Source organism: Zingiber officinale, chromosome 7A (genome assembly GCF_018446385.1).
Source record: "Zingiber officinale cultivar Zhangliang chromosome 7A, Zo_v1.1, whole genome shotgun sequence".
Taxonomy (NCBI): Eukaryota; Viridiplantae; Streptophyta; class Magnoliopsida; order Zingiberales; family Zingiberaceae; genus Zingiber; species Zingiber officinale.
The window spans coordinates 135,069,741-135,089,667 of NC_055998.1; the positions used below are offsets into that span (position 1 = coordinate 135,069,741).

At 37.0% G+C, this 19,927-nt stretch overlaps 4 protein-coding genes across 4 annotated transcripts; 1 reads left to right on the plus strand and 3 right to left on the minus strand.

Moving 5' to 3' along the window:
• Positions 1–1,888: 1,888 nt before the first annotated feature.
• Positions 1,889–4,068, minus strand: LOC122002708 (ferritin-3, chloroplastic-like). Its single transcript, XM_042557984.1, has 8 exons — positions 3,887–4,068; positions 3,520–3,603; positions 3,380–3,440; positions 3,211–3,298; positions 2,773–2,834; positions 2,626–2,691; positions 2,240–2,303; positions 1,889–2,142 (listed from the first exon to the last, which is right to left on the minus strand). The coding sequence occupies exons 1-8, from the start codon at positions 4,030–4,032 to the stop codon at positions 2,105–2,107; spliced, it is 609 nt and encodes a 202-aa protein (XP_042413918.1). The 5' UTR covers positions 4,033–4,068; the 3' UTR covers positions 1,889–2,104.
• Positions 4,069–10,529: 6,461 nt separating this feature from the next.
• Positions 10,530–15,173, minus strand: LOC121999746. The gene is made up of 9 exons (XM_042554386.1): positions 14,989–15,173; positions 13,616–13,716; positions 13,211–13,404; positions 13,072–13,163; positions 12,654–12,712; positions 12,471–12,547; positions 11,317–11,422; positions 11,049–11,227; positions 10,530–10,954 (listed from the first exon to the last, which is right to left on the minus strand). Exons 1-9 carry the CDS (start codon positions 15,171–15,173, stop codon positions 10,541–10,543), a joined length of 1,407 nt encoding a protein of 468 aa, XP_042410320.1. The 3' UTR covers positions 10,530–10,540.
• A 213-nt stretch (positions 15,174–15,386) lies between these two features.
• Positions 15,387–17,010, minus strand: LOC121999747 (serine/threonine protein phosphatase 2A 57 kDa regulatory subunit B' beta isoform-like). The gene is made up of 2 exons (XM_042554387.1): positions 17,005–17,010; positions 15,387–15,998 (listed from the first exon to the last, which is right to left on the minus strand). The coding sequence occupies exons 1-2, from the start codon at positions 17,008–17,010 to the stop codon at positions 15,387–15,389; spliced, it is 618 nt and encodes a 205-aa protein (XP_042410321.1).
• A 174-nt stretch (positions 17,011–17,184) lies between these two features.
• LOC121999748 (PLASTID TRANSCRIPTIONALLY ACTIVE protein 6, chloroplastic-like) lies at positions 17,185–19,159 on the plus strand. The gene is made up of 5 exons (XM_042554388.1): positions 17,185–17,304; positions 18,345–18,602; positions 18,698–18,766; positions 18,894–18,998; positions 19,139–19,159. The coding sequence occupies exons 1-5, from the start codon at positions 17,185–17,187 to the stop codon at positions 19,157–19,159; spliced, it is 573 nt and encodes a 190-aa protein (XP_042410322.1).
• Positions 19,160–19,927: the final 768 nt, after the last annotated feature.

Here is a 19,927-nt window from a genome sequence, read left to right on the forward strand (position 1 = left end):
TTTAGTTGTAAACATTTTCGAATTGCTAGTGAATTGCCCATCGAAAGCACCCTTGCGTGCGAGCCTTGGAGTAGAAGTCGACACAGACTCCGAACTAAGTAAATTTACTTGTGTCATTTCTTTTTGTTTAATCATTCTGCTACGTACTTGCTCTCAAATTTTTTTTAATCGATATTCACCCCCTCTATCAAACGCTTACGATCCAACAATTCTAACAAGACATAGAGGATCAGATGCTAAGCATATGGATAAAAGTCCTAATAATTATGGAGGACCGGATGTTAGGTATGTGGAAGTAAGTTCTGATATGTCATGATGAGCCAAACAAGAAGTGAAATGCTGACATGTCATGGAGGATCAGATTTTAAACATGAGCAGAAAAATCCAAACATATCAAAGAGGACTGAATGTTTGACAGTGATGAAGTCTTGACAGGTTCAGGTTGACCGAATACTAGGCAAGTGAAGTCGTAGAAGATCAAGGCTAATTGGATTTTGGACAGATGAAGTCTTAATAGGTTGAAGTCAATCAGATATTGGGCAAGGATGAGAGTTTAGCCTTGACAAGAATGAAAAGGTATCAATTAACTGCTATGGTAATGACAATCGACCGATGAGTTTGAAATAACTAGTTTGGAATTTAAGGGGATTTATGGTGTGAGCAATCAAATGTTGGGTGTTAGTAATTGACTTCTGCATAAGTCGAGTGAGGGACTCGACTGATGACATTGTAGATTGAATAAAAGATTTTACAGTTCATTTGAAAACTTGATCAATGACGCATCAGCCGACTATTATGGTTTATATAGTCTACTGACAATTCTACTGGTAGAACAAAAGCAATATTCAAATTTGAGCACATGGTTGACTATTGAGAGTAAAGAGTTGATTGTTAGGATGATTTAGTCACTATAACAACCCTAGAAAAGAGGATTTTGTGGAGGTTTCAAAGCATCTATTCTTGGACAGTTCTTAGAGGTTTTGAGGGAACGTATTTCTGCATTCCATACTTTAGGTTGCAAATTCAAAGAAACAAACAACGAGCAAAGCAAAATATCTCTTGTAAAAATAGTTTATTTAAATTGTATTTATTTTCAACTTTATCTTTGTATTTAGTTTATGTTACTTGTAAGAACATATTGTTATAAAAGGTTTCTCCGCTTCTGGACAAGGAGAAAGAATAGTGATATTTATGTTAGGATGTTAGGCCATAGAGTAGGAATCGGGGGTTTCCGAATCACATAAAAAACTCAAATTTATGTTTGTGTTTCGTTTATTTCTTTTTATTTTTCCACTGCATATTGAACTTTTGCAAATGAGCACACGGTCGATTGATTGAAACAAAGTGAATCACTATTCACCCTCTCTCTAGTGATGTCAACGATTCTAACACATCTGACCACACTCCAACACAATACCCATCAACATTGCCACCTATTTTGAGCGGCTTTCCTCCTAGGTCTACTGAAGACATACCATCCGCTTATATTATTATTGATATATGATCCTATCGCAAAATAGACCAGCTTTATTGGAAGTTACTGACGAAGCTTTCTCTTATGATGGGTCATTACGGGTAACCAAAGGCCGCTCGGAGGTCGCTAGCGATGGGCAAGTGGCCAAGCTGTCGGGCGACAAGCGGGAGGTGGCCTCCGACCACTCGCCCCAACCCAAACTATAATCTAGGGACAGTGAACCAAGGGAGAGATCATAACCAATTATGGTCGGATCACAGCCATAATCTAGTCGTAATTATAAGTGATCCATCCCCTGATCCACTTTTTTTATGAACGAAGGATCCCAAATCCATGGCATGAGGTCAACCCTTTCAAGTGATGACAACAACCCACAATTGCACATGTTTATTCCAACATGCCGTGTTAATCCAGTTGATTGCGAATGCTTGAACCAAGTTTCATAGTCAATCGAGACTAGACCTCGACGTCATACATCAAATTTTATTTCCTCCAGAAACCCCGTCAGGTTCTGCTCTCTACTTTCGACAGCATCAAAGATTACACATACAGAAAGAAGCAAATGACAACCTACAACTAGAGACAGATGTAACTGATCAGGACCTCAACACTTTAGGTAGCCACAGCATCTCACTCATGGAGGAGCATCTGGTCGAAATGCCAAACCCCTGCATATAATACCCAATCGCAAATAAGACATCTGAAAGTTATCTACAACAATTCAAAACAGACATCTAGAGATTATCTTAATAATGGAATCCTTACCATGTCCTTTCCCTAACCTTCTCAGCTGAGCAACGTACTCAGATATCTTCTTTATGGCTTCCACCTGAAAATGAGATGAAGATTACAAAGTTCAGCAGCAGCAAGCAAATTTGATTTTTCTAACTTGTTGTTTGACAGGTTCATAAGTTTGCTATTACTTATTTGCTCCAATAGTATTCTAATAGCGGTATAGAGATTGGTTACTGGAGATTTGAAATTGGAAATAAAGCTTTTGCTTTCTTTTTTTATCTTGACCTTTCAATCTTATTCTAGGTTTTTGTCTATAATTTTGTTGATTTTGGTGAAATTATGTTGAATTTTTCTGAACAAATTAACAATTGTGTCAAAGTTGACAATCAGCTAAACCATCCTCATAATTATGTCACCTGCTCTCCGAGAAATTCACTCTCAATAAAGTCAGCCAGTTGAGCATCGTTGCAATTTTCAGCAATCTGGATTAAATTTCAAGACAATGTAAAAGTTAAAATATGAGATAACGCTAACTAGTTGGACCATGGTTCAGTATCACTTACATTGTGTAGCTGAATCAGTTTCTCGTTCGTCAACTTCTCAAGAGCCAAAGTCAATTCCATGGCTGAAACAAAGCAAAACAATGTCACCAAAGACTACAAAATCCAAGGTTTGATCAAACTTAGCAGAGTAGTAAAAAAAATAAAAAAAAAAATGGAATGGCACAAAATCAAATAATTCAATCTCGATGTAAAAATTTAGGATTCCGAATGAAAATATTAGGATTCGTGGAGCCGACATTAAATTGTAAAAATTTAGGAATAGTCGCCATCGTTGTTTTAAAAAAAAAAAAGTCTCTCTCCTGGAACATCATCAATGAATAAGTAATAAGAGGATAGAGTTCATCGATATTGAGGAGAATGGACGAAACAAATATTTATATGCAACAGTTACATAAAACGACAGAGTAGATTTGTGCTGATGCACAGATTCGAACTTACCATGCAATGCTTCTCCCTTCTCGGGATGATCGAATTCAGACGGTGGCATAACAAGAGACTGGAGTTTCACTCTTCCTCCTCGCTTGTTCTGATCACGGAGAGATTTAGAATCAGTTGTCGTAGTTCAGAGACAATAACAAACACCTTGAAATTTGAATCTGTAACTTACTTGGTATTCCATCAGTTTCTCGGCATGCTCCCTTTCCTCTTCACTTGACTCCTTGAAAAATCTGTAATGAGCAAAAGCAAGTCAAATATACTCAAGAATCACAACACATGTATGAAAATAGAGAATAAACGCCTACTTACTTTGCGAGGCCTTTCAGCGCAACGTTGTCGCGGTCGAAGTAAGCGAACAAGGCATGATAGACGTAGGAATTATTGTATTCGACACTGCGAATGGAACAATGTTGACGAGATCACTGAGATTGATCTAATTAAATTTCTCATAGAAGGAATTTAAAGAACAGAACAAACGAAAGGTAAGTCAAACAGAACTATCAACTAACTAACAAGGCAGCTAAGAACTCGCTCGCATTGTGGAGATCCCAGGTCATTTATCTCGAGAAGATAAATGACAAAGAAATTTCATCGAAAAGATGAATCAACGATCGCAGGGAAAAAATATTACAATAAACATAAGGTTAAATGAATGAGAGAGAGAAATAGAACCGACTTGATCTGTTGATTGATGGCAGATTCGCACTCATCGGCGTATTTCTGACGGCCCAAAGACAGATCTGGGGACGTCGGAATCAGAGCGAGCTCCTTCCCGATCTCCTCCAAGTCCAAGGCAGCGGCCGCGGAAGCTTCGAGAGGCATGTCTTCTCGCTCGAAGGATGCGAAGGATGATGGGTGGGGAATGAAAGGGTGAGGACGCGGGGATATAAAAAGGGCAGGGGAGAGACTGGATGGGCGACAAGTGGACAGTCAGATCATTTTCAGTCGGATGCGCGTGTGGACGACTCACGATCTCCACACGACTCTCTTCCTCGGCGACCGTGTGAAAGGAATCTTTAAGCCACAAAAAATAAAGTTTTGAGAACAAAAGGCAGCTCATAGCTTTTAATGCCATCCACGGTGCAAACGGAACTAATAATTCCATTTCCTTTTTTTGATATTTTTATCTGATTTTCATATTATCATTCAGATATTTCATTTTTCAAATATTTTAAAATTTATAATTAAATATTTTATTAAGTAAATATTTATAGATAAATTCGTTGAATATCAAATATCTTTAATTCTCTCCTTAAAAAATTAGATTTCAAAAAAAAAAATTAAATAAGTAATCAATGCCTACTTTTTTTGGTGGCCCCTGCTACACGTCACCCACGTGCCCCCAATGCAAAGCCCATCTTTTTTTTAAACATTTTTTTATATATTTTTTAAAAATAGAAATCACCGAGTATATTGGAGAGGATTCGCATGGATGCCTAATAAGGAAGACGTGTGGCGGCCTCGCGCTTGTTGAGGAGACAACAACAAATGAGACCCATAGAAGTCGCGTGTTGCTTCCCAGCTGATCATGGTCTTTGTGTTGATTTACTGTGAAACAACATTCTAAAAGAAATCAAGAAAGTAGATGTACAAAAAGATATTCGGTAATTAACTAAAGCCCATATATAAAATTTCAGAATTCCTAATTAAAGAACACACTAAAGTTGTTATTTTTCAAAAAGTGCATTTATTTCCGATAATACACCTCTCGCCAATTGCTTGTCCCATTCCCAAACATCAGAGCAACATATTCAAAATAAAAAAAAATTATTTGATTCGGATGCATACAATCTCGACATCTCTTCGCTCTCCCAGTTCACAGAAAATAAATCTCCTCTCTCTCTATTAGCTCGTCGAAAACAATTTCCTCAAAAGTCGAAACCCTCCACGTAGATCTATCAGCTCGCCGAAAGTGACTTAGGATCTACTGATAATCTTTCCCTCTCCCATTCAAGTTTAGGGTTTAGTTTGACTTCTCATTCTGTATCCTGATGTTGGTCATCTCTGTTCTCTCCTATCTTGGATCGCTGACCTAGTATTGTAATTCAACCTCTCGATCAGGTATGTTTCACATTTCTATTGTAGTCCCCATCTCTTACACATGTTTAGACTTTGTCACACTTTAACTTGCATTCCTTTGATTTGATTTTGTATTGGTTTGCATTGTCCTTAACCACCACGCTATTTTCTTGAAATATGAAAATCCATCGATAACTTTTTATCAAAATTCATTGATGGGCGTGACATAGAGTTTTATCAATTTTAAAATCTTATAACGGATAGACTGTATTAGATTGGTTAGAGGGGGTGAATAGTCCTGAAAATAAGTTAATCTAATTTTTTACTTTTACTTAGCAAGGATAGTCAAATTAATTAAGCACAAATAATTAACATTAAAATCAATAACAAAAATAAAGTAAGAGAATAAAAAGATTTACTTGGTTACAACCTAGGTGATTGTTAATCCAAGACAATTATATGCTTCACTAAGAAAAATCTTCTTCATGCAGGCGGAGTAGCCTCTTACAAACTTTGAATGCTAAAAAACACGCTAGGAAAATCAATACAATGATTGTTGTTAAATTCCAAACTCCAAGGAGTTTTTTATAGTCTCCTGAGATGATGTTACCGTTGGCTGATGTGGCTCGGAGGCACCTCCAAAAGGATCCAAGACGCCTCTAGTGTGGTTAAAGTTTTATCCTTAATGGCATAGTTACCAACGTCTCTGCCACGTTGAAAGGCACCTTCATGATGATTGGCGGTGCCTTCACACCTCTGCTTAAGGTACATTCGAGTTCGCTCAAGGCGCCTTCGCGCTTTTTTTATCCTAGGCGCCTCAGGCACATCTGAGGCACCTCGGGTCTCGAATGTGACAACTTCTCTACCGAAGCTTAAGACGCCTCCAAAGCCATTGGAGGCGTCTCGAGCAGTATTCATTTGAACAATCTCTTTCCCATGCTCGTTTGGGTGATGCTCTGGCTGTTCGGAATTGAGCTCACCCGAACTCAACTCCAGTCTTCTCTTTAAGCAGGTTTCCTCCCTGACTTCTCGTCCCTCGGATTGCTGTGCATGTCCTCGCTCCACCAGTATACTCTTCCATAGTTTATCGTTACTCGGATGTACTTAGCCTGTCGACTTACTTCCCATGTCATCCTTCTCATCCGTTGTGTCTTTCGCTTGACTTTTTGTGTTCCTAAGATCTTGCACATTTAGACATAAGGCATAAAAAATAAACATGAACTAACTTAACTTGGTTGATCGTATCAAAATCAACCCAGGGTACTTAGAGTAACCACACTTTGTGCATCATCAAATTGATAGGAATGTGAGAATTTGGTTTTTCATTTATTAATTTTTATTTTTTAAAATTGTAGGTGTTGGCAAAAATTCCAATAGACTATTGTTTTAGGTCACTTTAATATTTTTTTTTGTTGTACAATAAGTAAATGAAAGCAACATGATTCTGTTCATTTACACGATACACACAAAGATATCATTAAACAGTCCACTTTTACTATTTTTTTTTAGATATATAAGATATTAAGTAAATTGTGGATCTATTGGTGAATATATTTCATAGTTGGAATTCAACGTCTCAAATATTTTAGATTTTCAAGTGTTCTAGTTACTTTCACCAGAAGAGATGTGTCTCTATTGCTTGGTATTCTAGACAAAGATGTTTAAGTTCCTATGAATTCAACTAATGCATACAGTGACCTCTTTCTTGCTCATTTTTTTTTTAAAAAAAAAGAACCTACTAGATCAAAAATTGAGTTGCTTTAAATATAGTCCTATAGAATTGAAGTAAATGATGATGTTTTAGTATTTTGTAAATTGTATATTTTGTATATATATTTATTTGTGTGTTGTTTTCTTCTATTACATATAAGATTCCTATAAATCTTCTAGATATTATTGATGATTTTGACAATCTAGGTAGCTTCAATTGAGTTGAAGTTATTGATCAATTTATTTCTCTAAGATATATCAAACAACCATCTCACTTCCTTACCTAAAGGGATTTTCAGGTTTTTGACAATCTAGGTAGATTCAATTGAGTTGAAGTTATTGATCAATTTATTTCTCTAAGATATATCAAACAACCATCTCACTTCCTTACCTAAAGGGATTTGTGGGTCTTTTGGCTATAAATTATTTTTTGCTAGTCAATTTGATTTTTTATATGGATGGCATTAGTATGTATGTAATACTTAGTTTATGAAATAAGTTTGATTTTTGGAGCATGTCTCAATCAGAGATCATATTATAATATTGAATAGACATGAATAAATAAGTGGATGACTACTCCTATATATATTAGTAAGGTTAGGGCATTGTTGAGCTAAATCTCATCTAGAGAGGTAAATATCAAGAATTTCACATAACTTTATTTCATTGTCAATTTATAAATAAAAAAAGGGTAACTCGGTGTACGAAGCTCCTGTCATTTGGGGTCCCACAGAAGGATCCATTATATGCAACCTTACCTTATTTTTTTCATAAGAAGATATTTACAGGATTCAAACTCGTGACCTTTTGGTCATATAGTAACAACTTTACCGTTACGCCAAGGCTCCTCTTCATTTCTAAATTATTGTCAATTTCTAAATAATTTTATTTTTTTGACAAGTTATTATTGAGCTAGTCCCTACTCCTTTTGAAAATACATTAGTTGAAAATCTTCCTTATCTCGATGATTTTTCGTATCCATCAGAGACATTATTATTACTTGATATAGAAGCAAGATACCCTAGTAATAGTGAATGTCGTAACTGCATTATTCATCAAAACTAAATCAAGGAGCTGATAATAAAAAAATATTCAAATAAATAAAAGGGTGAAATAATTACTTAAAATGATAGAAGATAAAGTTATCCAGTCTGAACCAAGTGACCATGTAGTGGATCCTCATCTTGAACTAGTTGCTTTCTAAAACTAGGACTAGGAGAAGATGTGACCGAAGTCACTATAATTATAGAGATGCTACTATTGATAGTCCTATATGCCTCAAGATGGTACCTTAGAGGAAGAGGAGTAAGACAGAAATCTTCGATCCTTCCATAAACATGACATGGAAAGGAGTACAATTGATTGAGGTATCAAAAAGCAATGTTGAAAAATTATAAAAGAAGTAAAAGTTGTTTTGGAAGGGGATCGGGGAAAGAAAAAAAAAATTGATGTGGATAATTTGCAATAACAAAGAGTTAGTATCTCAAATTTTGAAGGTAATTCTAAAGAAGAGGTCAATAAGAAGGCAACAAGGATCGTTAAGCTTAACAAAAATGAGATTGGGAGTCATTGTTGTAAGATTGTATTTTCACATCAAGTATTTTGATTTTAATTACTAATTATATGTGTTTTTTCTTAATGATAGTATGCCAAGAAATAATTTAAGACTCCTAAGAAGAAAAAAAATAAGATGAAGATGTTGTCTACTTATTTTATGCATTGAAAAAAAAAAGTATGGTAGTTTCAAGCCCTCATTACATAGTTATTTAATTATGTTACACGTTTAATAATTTACGATTGATTTTTTCCTTCGAGGCCTACTTTCAAATTTGTTTTGCATGATGCACCTTTTTGTTTCAACTATATGACTTCCTTCTTATATAGTGTAAATGGTTCTATTTTTACAATCGGTGAGCTAATTGATATCTATTGTTCAATTCTATTTAGGAGGGTCTCGTCTAGTAGGCCATATAACAAGTCTGTATATTCTTTATCTAGGTTCACTGTAAGGAACTAAAATTATCTAGTAATATATCATAATTGAATATGTTATATTAGTTGGTTAATTATATATTTATGCACAATTACAGTCAACATCAAAATGTTTGTGGAAGACTTCCACAACACTTCATAAAAATGGATATGGAAGATGGAGGAGTTAGGTATACTTTTATACCTATTACCAGTGATAGAATACACTTTCACTTATTGTCTATTAACACAAATACAATGACTTTTAACCATTATAACTCTCCAACTTATAATTTTGAAGTAGTAGTGAGTATACGATATTTGTGTTTATGTTTGTATTTTAGTATAAATTAATAGTTATGTTAGTTTTTTTTCATTTATTCTTATAGGCATCTGACTTTTAAGAATATCCTCATGAGAAACTTAGTGATATTCGTCTTTTTTTAGAATATTACCACTCTATTGTTGGTTCGGGTCGGCCGACTGGAGAGGGTTGAGTTGCCTGAAACACTAAAATACCTTTCTCGATCTTTCAACTCAGGTTAGCAGTAATAGCATAAAGATAAAATTAAACAATAAGAAACTAAAAAAAGAGGCACCAGAATTTACTTGGTTACAACTTAGGTGGTTGTTAATCCAAGCCAAATGAAAGCTCTTAAAAAGTCTCCTTCACTGAAGGCGGAGAAGCCTCTTACACTCGTTAACAGCTCAGACTATTGCTAGGAAATCAATACACAAGTTGTTGTTTCTTTCCTAGGTCCAGGCGTCTTTTTATAGCCCCTGAAAAACCTTATCCGCAAGCTGAAGACGCCTTCCATAGGGCTGGAAGGCCTCTCCAGCGAGGCAAAAGTTAAAACTTTATCCTTTCCGCCAACGATCAGATTGCTTGGTCGAAGGCGCCTTCAGTTATTGAAGGCGCATTCTGCCTGAAGGTTGCAAAGGCGCCTCCAACTCCTGTTGAAGGCGCCTCTAGCAGCTCCTTAGCTCCACTCTAGTTCTTTCGTTGTTCCGTTCGCCTGGGTGATTTCGGCCAACCGAAATAAGGCTCTTCCGAACCCAATTTCGGCCTTCTCCTCGAGCAGGCTTTTGCTCCGGCTTCTTGTCCCTCGAATGTCACACACATCCTTCTCGTCTATCGGTGTACTCTTCCGCAACATCTCGACCCTTGGACACTCCGAGCACTACAACAAAAACCCTGATAGACATCGGTTTTCCACCGATGTCTATGAAGGCGATGTAAAAGGTCTGCCATTTTAGACATCGGGTTAAAACCGGTGTAGTATCACTTAACGACATCAGGTGTAAAACCGATGTAATATTATATGTTAATAACACTAGTTTTGACAGCGGTATACGACCGATGTAATATTAGTTAATGACACCGGTTTTGCAACGGTGGAAAACCGATGTAATATCAATATTGTTTAACGACACAAATTCGATTTCCAAAATAGTGAACAACCAATATTATCACCAAGCAAATCATAAAATTAAGTTAATATTATTAATTCACTAACAAAATCACAAATAAAAATGCACCGATGTATCTAAACACACCAAGTCAATATCCATATAACCAAGACATAAATATTCTTCTTGCAACATAAAAAGATAATAGATATTGTGCACATCAAGTCGGTATCCACAAATTACACATAACTATTCTTCTTACAACATCAAAAGGTAATAGATAATATACAAATATGTTTCTTACTGGTGCCAACATTATCCTTCTTGCTCTGTGCATAGTATCTAAGTTTACCCGTGAAGCTAAACCGAGCTCAGATAATCCTCCAGAACTGATGCTTCTTCCCATGTTACCACTGCCAACAATGTTGCCTACAGAGCTTGTAAGTCTTGGCCCTACATTACTCAATACTGGAGAAACTCCCAAACCAGGAACAGAACTACGATTCCCATAAGCTGAACTTGAGGAAATACCAGTTATTGACCCAGTGACTCCATTAATATTACTACTACTAAAAGCATGATTTCCAACAACATTAATACCCTCTCTATTTGTGACAGCAGAGCCATGAGGCATCTGCATGAAAAAAAATCCAGAACCAATACTATAAAACACATTCAAAGGAACATATGATGCAGTGAAGTAATGTGGAAATAAACTCATGCCAGACCTGAGATAATGCAACCAAAAGATTGTTTGATGAGAACCATCCACTAGGAATGCTTCCTCCTGGTTGCTGAACACCACCTAATGGTACAACACCCATTGCGACCTCTCTGGATGCAAGCGAACCAGGCACAGTTGGCAGGTTGAAGCTTCCATGAATATTATGCAATCCTTGAAGACCACCTATTTTTTTACAAACCATAATCAAAATTCCACATACAAGCAAAATTTCACATGAATATGTTAATAAAGTTTATGTAGGAATGTCTAACCAGAAGGATGGAACCAAGGCACTGCCGCAGACTGGCCAGAAAACAATGTGGTATAGGGTCGGCTTGAGGAGTCCGCAAGATTAGATGTTGAACCATTAAGAGTTGACTGTACCAAGAGACCCAGTAATTTGATCAGCAAAAGCAAGACTAGTAAAAGCACAAGGCATGGGCTAGGTGCTAACAAACTTGGTATGCTAACCAACAAGAAAGAAACAACCGCGTCAAGTTAGTATTTACATAAATTGTATTGAACATCTGCACCAAACAACAAAAGCTACTCATCTCTAACAATTGAAACTCAGCTAAGAATAAGGAATTATATTATTAATACCAAGAGTAAAATTACATCAGATACAAATCCCATACATAAAATAACAGATAGGCAATTTGGGATGAATATTGAAGTCTATAACTATTTATTCTACTTCTCTCCATCAAGCTAGAACATAATGGAGCATAGACATTGATGGTGCTTAGTTTGTCAAGTTGTACTCAATAAAGATTTGATTATCAATTTAGTAACCTTGTGATTTCTTAAACCATGCTCTAAAAATTTGTTTGACAGCATAGATAACTTTCTTAAACATTCTAAAAAAATTCAAGTTTACAATGGAAATAACGCTCTAACAATTCACAGAACCTAAACATTCTAAAAACACTAAATCTAAGAATTTATTTGTGGTAAAGAATCTAAGCTTACTGCACATGAAATGTAATGAATCTGGAATGCAAATGCTAAACACACTAGGAGTTGAAGTCTTATGAAAGGTCATGTGCAAGAAAAGGTGAGGAGGGCCTCCTGAGGTTTAATCTTAACAACTTAGCATCTAATATTTGGACGCTAAATTTAATGCAGGCTGATGACTTTGACTCTGAAATCTACAATATCCACAGTTCACACATGATTACAGTACACACTTCTTCATAGCAAACAACACAGAGTAGGAATCTACTACTCTGAAGGATCAAATGAATTGTTGCTCAAGTCCCTGTAAATGAAATCAGGTATACATAATCTCCCATTTCACCAAATGGAAAATCAAGCTAGTCCTGAAATGGCTTATTCTCACAGATTGTAAAGGGCATGCATTCTAGTCATATTTGGTATCAGACAACATGATTCTATATTCTTTAATTTGATTCCATACTTATACCTTGATGCCTCTTCTTTCTACATGTTTGTGGAGTTCTACTAGCATGCGAATCCCATCACTGTCAATGGAAGTCACTCCTGTGCTCAAAAGTACAAAAACTGGTTATTTTTATTTTACTATTTTCCTTAATTTGATATCATCTGAACCTGATAATAATTATTTTCAACAAGAAAGAAGGCTTACCGTCCATGTCCAAAATCAGATATTGCGGTGTTTCTTCCTCGTCTATCCACCTCATGATTCTGTCCAGAATCAGATATTGCATTACAATAGAATAATCAAGTTTCTCCAGTACTACATATAATACAAATTTATTATATTATAATCGAGTGGATTGACTAAACCCAAATTTATTAGGACTATCTGTTTAATTTGAACATTTTCAGCTAACATATTTACTAAAACACACAAACATCTTCAGAAGTTGATAATTCTCATTCTATGAGAAGAGATCTCCATTCAATCATATTATCTTAGATGTTGCACAGAACTAAAAGCGCAATTAAATAAACAAGAGCCTTATTTCTGAACTACAAATAACCTCTCTTTTTTTAAAGAAAAATTTATTTTGCAAACTACAAAGAAAGATCAACAGCAGAACATTGTAAGACTGGCAACTTGTAGCAGGAAGCTAAACATTGCATCACAATAACTTCCAATTTTCTGCAGAACTAAGCTTTGGAGAACCTGATACTACAGATTAAGAGGTCTATGTCCCTTAACCAGCTAATAATGCTTACCTTCTTAATAAGTCTAAGAAGAGCAGGGACTAATACTGAGCGACTAGGATGAGAGGAATAGCCACGCAAAGCACTGTTTGTCTTACTCACAAAGCTCCATATTCCTTTGGCGAATGTCAGTTTTGCCATCTCAACGTTGAGGCCAGCGTCTTCTTGATGAACCACTGTTATTTCACAGGCGTCCCTACCAGGAACTGCAATAGAAAGCTTCACATATCAAGACTTTGATCAAAGATGCCACCAAAAATAAAATAATTTTTTTTTTAAAAAAAACATGTTTGGTCAGGAGCTCTACTCTTTGATGTAGAAAGTAACATTAGCTGTTAATCTTTGCTTATTTATACTCTAATCATACAGAATGGATAATCTTTCTCGGCAATGAAAAGAAGTCTTGAACAAATAAACCATCAGCTGAATACAGAGAATCAGAACGCAAGCGGAAGTTGGAAATAACTGATTGCTGAGTGTCGAATGTTGTCCAGTATAAACTTAATAAAGTATCATTCCTGCCAAGATAGTTTTTAATTGGAGACATTAATTGAGTAAATGAGATGGCTTCTAACAGTGTGCATTAAAGACGAGACCTAGTCAAGCAAAGTCTTCGGCTAAACAAATTTGCCAAAAAAGAAAATCCTTCATTAAATAAGACGAGAAAATAGTTAGTACGAGAGGGGTACTAAACATGCTAAAAAATGTAGTAACAAAAATTTCAACAATATAACTTGCTTGCCTTGTCTTATACGCCAACCCGATCTATAAAAACGAACTCGTACATACATTTTTTGACGTGGGGCTAGAGGATGCTCACAATCCTACAAAGATCATGATAGATAATTGTTATAGGAAACAACATTGGAGTATATTGTTACAATGAATAAAAGAAAATTTCAATCTAGCATGAAATCAAGCTGCAATGTTTGGTTGACCATATTCAATTGCTGTATCTGAAAGACGACACTATCCGTAAGTGAGCAAGTATAACCTGCATAGAAAAAGTCTGAACGCTATGTTGGATACTAATAAGTCATGTTGGACTTAATTAAATTTTGAAGTTGAACTTATGATACATTGAAGTTCAAACAGAAAAATGAAAAGTGTCTATAGAGTTGCATCAAAGAGCAGGCACTGTGGTAAACATAAGCTCATGGCATTACTTACTTAAAATATAACATTTGAAGCCACATTTCTCCTTATCTCTATTTATTTTGACCTGCTGTTTTATGTTTATCATCAGTGATAATCTATTACAAGGTAGGCTGCTAATGCTAGACAGCAGCCATTGCAAAGTACAACAAACATGATTAGGACTATCTGTTTAATTTGAACATTTTCAGCTAACATATTTACTAAAACACACAAACATCTTCAGAAGTTGATAATTCTCATTCTATGAGAAGAGATCTCCATTCAATCATATTATCTTAGATGTTGCATAGAACTAAAAGCGCAATTAAATAAACAAGAGGCTTATTTCTAAACTACAAATAACCTCTCTTTTTTTAAAGAAAAATTTATTTTGCAGACTACAAAGAAAGATCAACAGCAGAACGTTGTAAGACTGGCAACTTGTAGTAGGAAGCTAAACATTGCATCGCAATAACTTCCAATTTTCAGCAGAACTAAGCTTTGGAGAACCTGATACTACAGATTAAGAGGTCTATGTCCCTTAACCGCTAACCAACATGAAACAGTCGGATGCATGAGATTTGAGAAGCCATACCTCGAATGGGTTTTATCTTCACTGCTCCCTCAGCAGCTGGTCCTTCCGTGCAGCTCACGGTAGAGGCGCCAGGGCCCAAAACACATGCTTCTCCTGCTCCTTCCCTTGGCTCTTAGACGCCCCCTTGCTCTTCGACTCTTTGTCCGACTTCTTCTTCTTCTTGAGAGTCTCAAGCACCGCGAAGACGTTAGTGCTATTGATCTTCAGCGACCCATCGTGCCTCCTGCTTCCGCCTCCGACCATCTCTTCCAATCGATGCACCAAGACAAATCCAGCCTACACTTGCGATATCGGCCTCAAACCTAACCCAGCGCTCCGGAAAAGAGCCAAAACACACAAATCGATGTACAAAACAAATGCGAACAAGCTAGAGACAATAAAAAGGATATGTTTGCAGAGCAATAGTCTTTCCAACGGAACTCCGGTGACTGGTGAGGAGGAGTTATCTTCGTTCCTTCAGAGGTCTTTGGAGTTTAAGAGGTCGAGAAGGCGGAGCACGAATGAGTGGTCGATGTAGCGCTTGGCGACCTTGGTATCGGTGTCGGACGACACAACGTAGCGGAGAAGGAGCTCATAGACGAGCTGGAGATGAGGCCAGGCGGGGTCGAGGTAGGGGTCCTCCTCCTCCGGGTCGGTGGGCTCGACGCCGGTGTTTTCATGGGAAGCCGGAGGGAGACTGCGGAAGTTATTAACGTCTAAAGTACGGACGAGCTCTTCCTGTACTTGCTCATTGAGCCGGCCGGAGCCGGATTGCACGAAGTCGACGTGCTCCGACAGCGTCTGCCGCTTCACCTCCTTCTCGCGGGCCAACTTGAGCGTGTCAGAGAAGTCGAAGAGCACAGAGCAGATCCGGAGTTTGCGGAGAAAGAGCGCCTGGCGCTCGAGTACGGGTACATCGCGTAAGTGGGAGGGACTCGACTTGCGGGACGGCACCGGGGGCTGGGGAGGAGTGCAGTTGGCGGGGGGAGCTGGGATCGGCGTCTGAGGAGCGGGAGGCAAAAGAAAGCGCCTGAGGAGCGGGATGGGCGCCTGAGGATTAGGGTTCGATTTATGGTGGGCGAGGAGAAGCTAAAAGAAAGTGTGCTAAGAAAGTCCGCCAGAATTTTGATTCATAAACACCGGGTTTTAAAAATCGCTGTTAAAATTGATGTCTATTAACGAAAAAAGACACTCATAGACATCGCCTAAAAACCCGATGTCTATGAGTGAAAATTTGCGCTCATAGACACCGGTTTTTGGAAAAATCAGTGTAAAATACTCAAAGATATCGGTTTTTGCTTAAAACCGTTGTTGTTCCACCGATATCCCTGAGGGATTTTCTTGTAGTGGAGCCCGTCGACTCTCTTCCGTGCTGTCCTTCTCGCTAGCCGCGTCTTCCGCTCGACTTTCTGTGCTCCTAAGCTCCTGTACACTTAGACACAATGATCAAAACATAACAAAACCTAACCAAACTTAGTTGATCACACCAAAAATAACCTTAAGATTCCAACACCTATTGACAACTAAGTCTCTATTACATGTTACAATTGATTGTTCCTAACACGAAGTCAACTTATAAATAAACGAAAACAATATTAATGTGCAATTTTGACAAATTTTGAATACTAAATATCTTATGCTATTTACAACAATAATTGTAACTTTTTTACAATGTAATACATTAGATATCTTATATATGATCTGAATATAGATTTCAAATAAGCAAAAATAAAAAAAATAAAAATTAGAATGGGTGTATCAATATCAATTTTGACGGACATCTTTTCAAAAATTTTAGTTTAATTATTCATCTTGTTGTAACAAAAAGAGTTTGGTAGGGATTGTAACTGTGAATTTATTTATGTATGAATGTGACTTATATATTTTTAGTGGATAGATATTTACTGCACGTTTGAAATGATACAGCAGAGTTATGGTTATAGCAGTCCTGTGCTTGTCATATAATGTATTGGTAATTGTCGTAATAACTGTATTGTTAATTATATTAGAGTTGTTTGTTATTACTTTTATTAAATGTTTATTTAATAGTGTTATGTATGAATTTATTTATAGTAAATTGTTACAATGTTTTTACTATCATGTCGAACAAAATACAGCAAATCAATTGTCACTTTGGTACTATTATTTGATAATTAACACCACTATTATTCTGATCATTGAACAATAGCATTACAAACTTTTGATCTTTGAAAATTAACACCACAATATTGTTATTTATCCAAAAAAAATGATGATCTCTAAAACTTGCACCAAAATGATGTTGCCATATTGTGATCTTTGCAACACAGTGGCATCGGTGTTTGAACAACAACACCAAATAGCTTATGAATTCTCTAAACCAGCACCACCATTTTGTGATTTCACCAACTCAATGGTGCCAGTCTTTGAGCAACAACACCAAAAAAGGTTCTGATTTTGTGCCAATTAGCATGAACTCGTGACTTCTTGTGAGGGTCTTCCAACGATTCTAAGGGTGGATCTTCAACATTTCGACTCCGAGGAGCAAGGATTGGATCCGAAGACGGTTCTTCATCGTAGATAATCTTTTGTTCCCTTTCTTTCTTGGATTTGGGGATCAAGATGTTTATCTTTTCTTCTTCTTTTGGATTCTTTCCTTGTTCTATGGATTAGATCTCTTGTTCTAGGATGGAGGGAGTATTTGTAATGAATATTTGATGTAAACTCTTGTGGATTTGCCAAGATTCCTATTTTTATGATTTTGCGCTGTTTTGTATCTATTCTTTCTTCTGTGGATTGTTGTGATTAGGGCTTAATTACCATGCTTGATTGAATGTTTGAATATCTTGTGGATCTTGTATGGATTGCTTCTCATTCGATTTTCCGAGGGGCGTTCGTGACAGGAACATGCCCGTGTAAGGACGTTTGAGAGGTAATCTTGAGAGAGAAATTAGGTATTTCAAGAGGGTAGGATAGATTGGATGTATTAATCTTTATATCTTAATGAGGTTGAGAAGTAGTGGATTTCTATGTTGATTTTCCGAGGGACGCACGTGACAGGCAAGTCCGTGTAAGGACAACATAGGGTTTATTCCTAATTGATCGAATTTAGATATATTTCAGTCCTAGGCCGGTTGTCTATTGCAAGAGGGAACCGGTAACCTTCTACAAATGATGGACAATTGAGAAATAAGATTTGGTAAATCATTACATTGAATAACATTACAAAGAAACCAAAACTCCTATAACATACCTTTATTATTGCCCTTCTTCTTGTTTCTTATTCTTTCATTTCTTTGTTTACATTTCATAGTTACACTTAGACTTTGTAAATCAATTGATTGGTTGTTTAGCTAACTCGTTTTGAGACATCTTTAGTGCTTATTCTAGTCCCTGTGGATTCGATATTTTTTATTATTACTTGCGACATTTCCGTACACTTGCGAAGGTCAATAGGAGGATGTCGAGGAGCTGGATAACAAGAGGGACTATGACATCGAGTATGACAAGATACTCGGCGTCGTGCCCGTTTCCTCCTCCGCCGACTCGCCAGACGACATCGAGAGCTTCGTGTCCACGCAAGGGTGGGAGTCTGAGACCGTCGTTGACTACCGTATCAACGAGGAGGAGTTCCACAAGATCCGCCTCTTTCACTGCGACTTCTTTATTCGGAACCCGCCCGACCTCGATGACAATGCCTACGACTTCCGAGAGGCATCGTCTCTTCTATCTTTATGTCTCTAGTAGGTCATGATGCCCTGTTCCTCCCCTTTATGATGTGATTTTCTTTGTGGCTTTTCAACAAGCAGATGTATGTTACTCCTCTTGACACGGCTGTCTACTCAATTCTGAAGGTTTTGGCTACCATGTCTCAAAAGGTATGCATAAAAAAGTTGCAAATTTTGTAACGCTGTGTGGAACATAACTATGATTCAGTACAGATAGCATGTGTAAACTGGAGCTTACTGCTTACCCAACTAATAACTTATTTATTGGGTTTGTTAGTACATTCGGTGTGCAAAATCAAACTTTGGAAGCTACAATGTCACGGAGCCACCCATAGACGCTCCTAGAGATCCACTGTACAAAACTGAGAGGGAAATTATGAAGGTATGTATCTGATGAATTTCTTTATTCAGTGCTTCTCTACCAGTACAAATGTCTCTTGTGATTTGGAATTATTGAAACTTGAAATGGTCAGGGGAGTGATAAAGTCCCTTTTATACAATCTCGTTGGTTAAAACTTACAGGAGATGAACATGAACGAGTAATGTTTGCCCAACAGCAATCCAATTCTACATATTTTTGCCTTGAATCCTGAGCTTAGCCTTTTGATTGAAATTCATCTTCTTGTGGTACCATGATGTGGATGCCAAGGTGGATGCCTTTGTTGAACATTTCTATAGTTGGAAGCAAATTAATTACTACATAATTAGTTCTTAGAAATAAATTAACTATTGCCTAATTAATAGAAAATAAATAATGACCTAATTTAACTACTGCTATAGTAGAAAATAAATAATGGCCTAATTAGCTTTTTAATTTTTGATTCCTTATTTTCCTTTATGGCTGGTCTTTCCTAATCTTGTCATGTTTGACTCCTTATATAATGAGTGTCATTATTAATAAAGGAGGAGAGACAAATTAAGTAATTGGGCCTCTGTCTAGGATGAGCCTTCCCCCTTCAGTGATTTGGACTCTGCCTAGGACGAGTCTTTTTCCTCCTCCGTTCCCCCCTTACGTATTGCATGACCAAGTACGGATCCGGATCTTGTGACTCGATCCTATACTCGGGACCATATCAACTTGGTATCAGAACCGGTCATGGGTGACACGGATCCTATCACATCCAAACTTGAGGCCTTCATGGAAAGATTGATGTCACAACAGCAAGTTTTCATGGAGCAGATCATTTCCTGCCAGCAAGGATTAGAGGAGCAGATTGCCGAGATTTCCCATACTGTTCAAGATGCTAGGCGACGATCTTTGCACACTGCAGACAGCCCTACCAACGCAGAGTATGACCCTTCTAAAGGCTC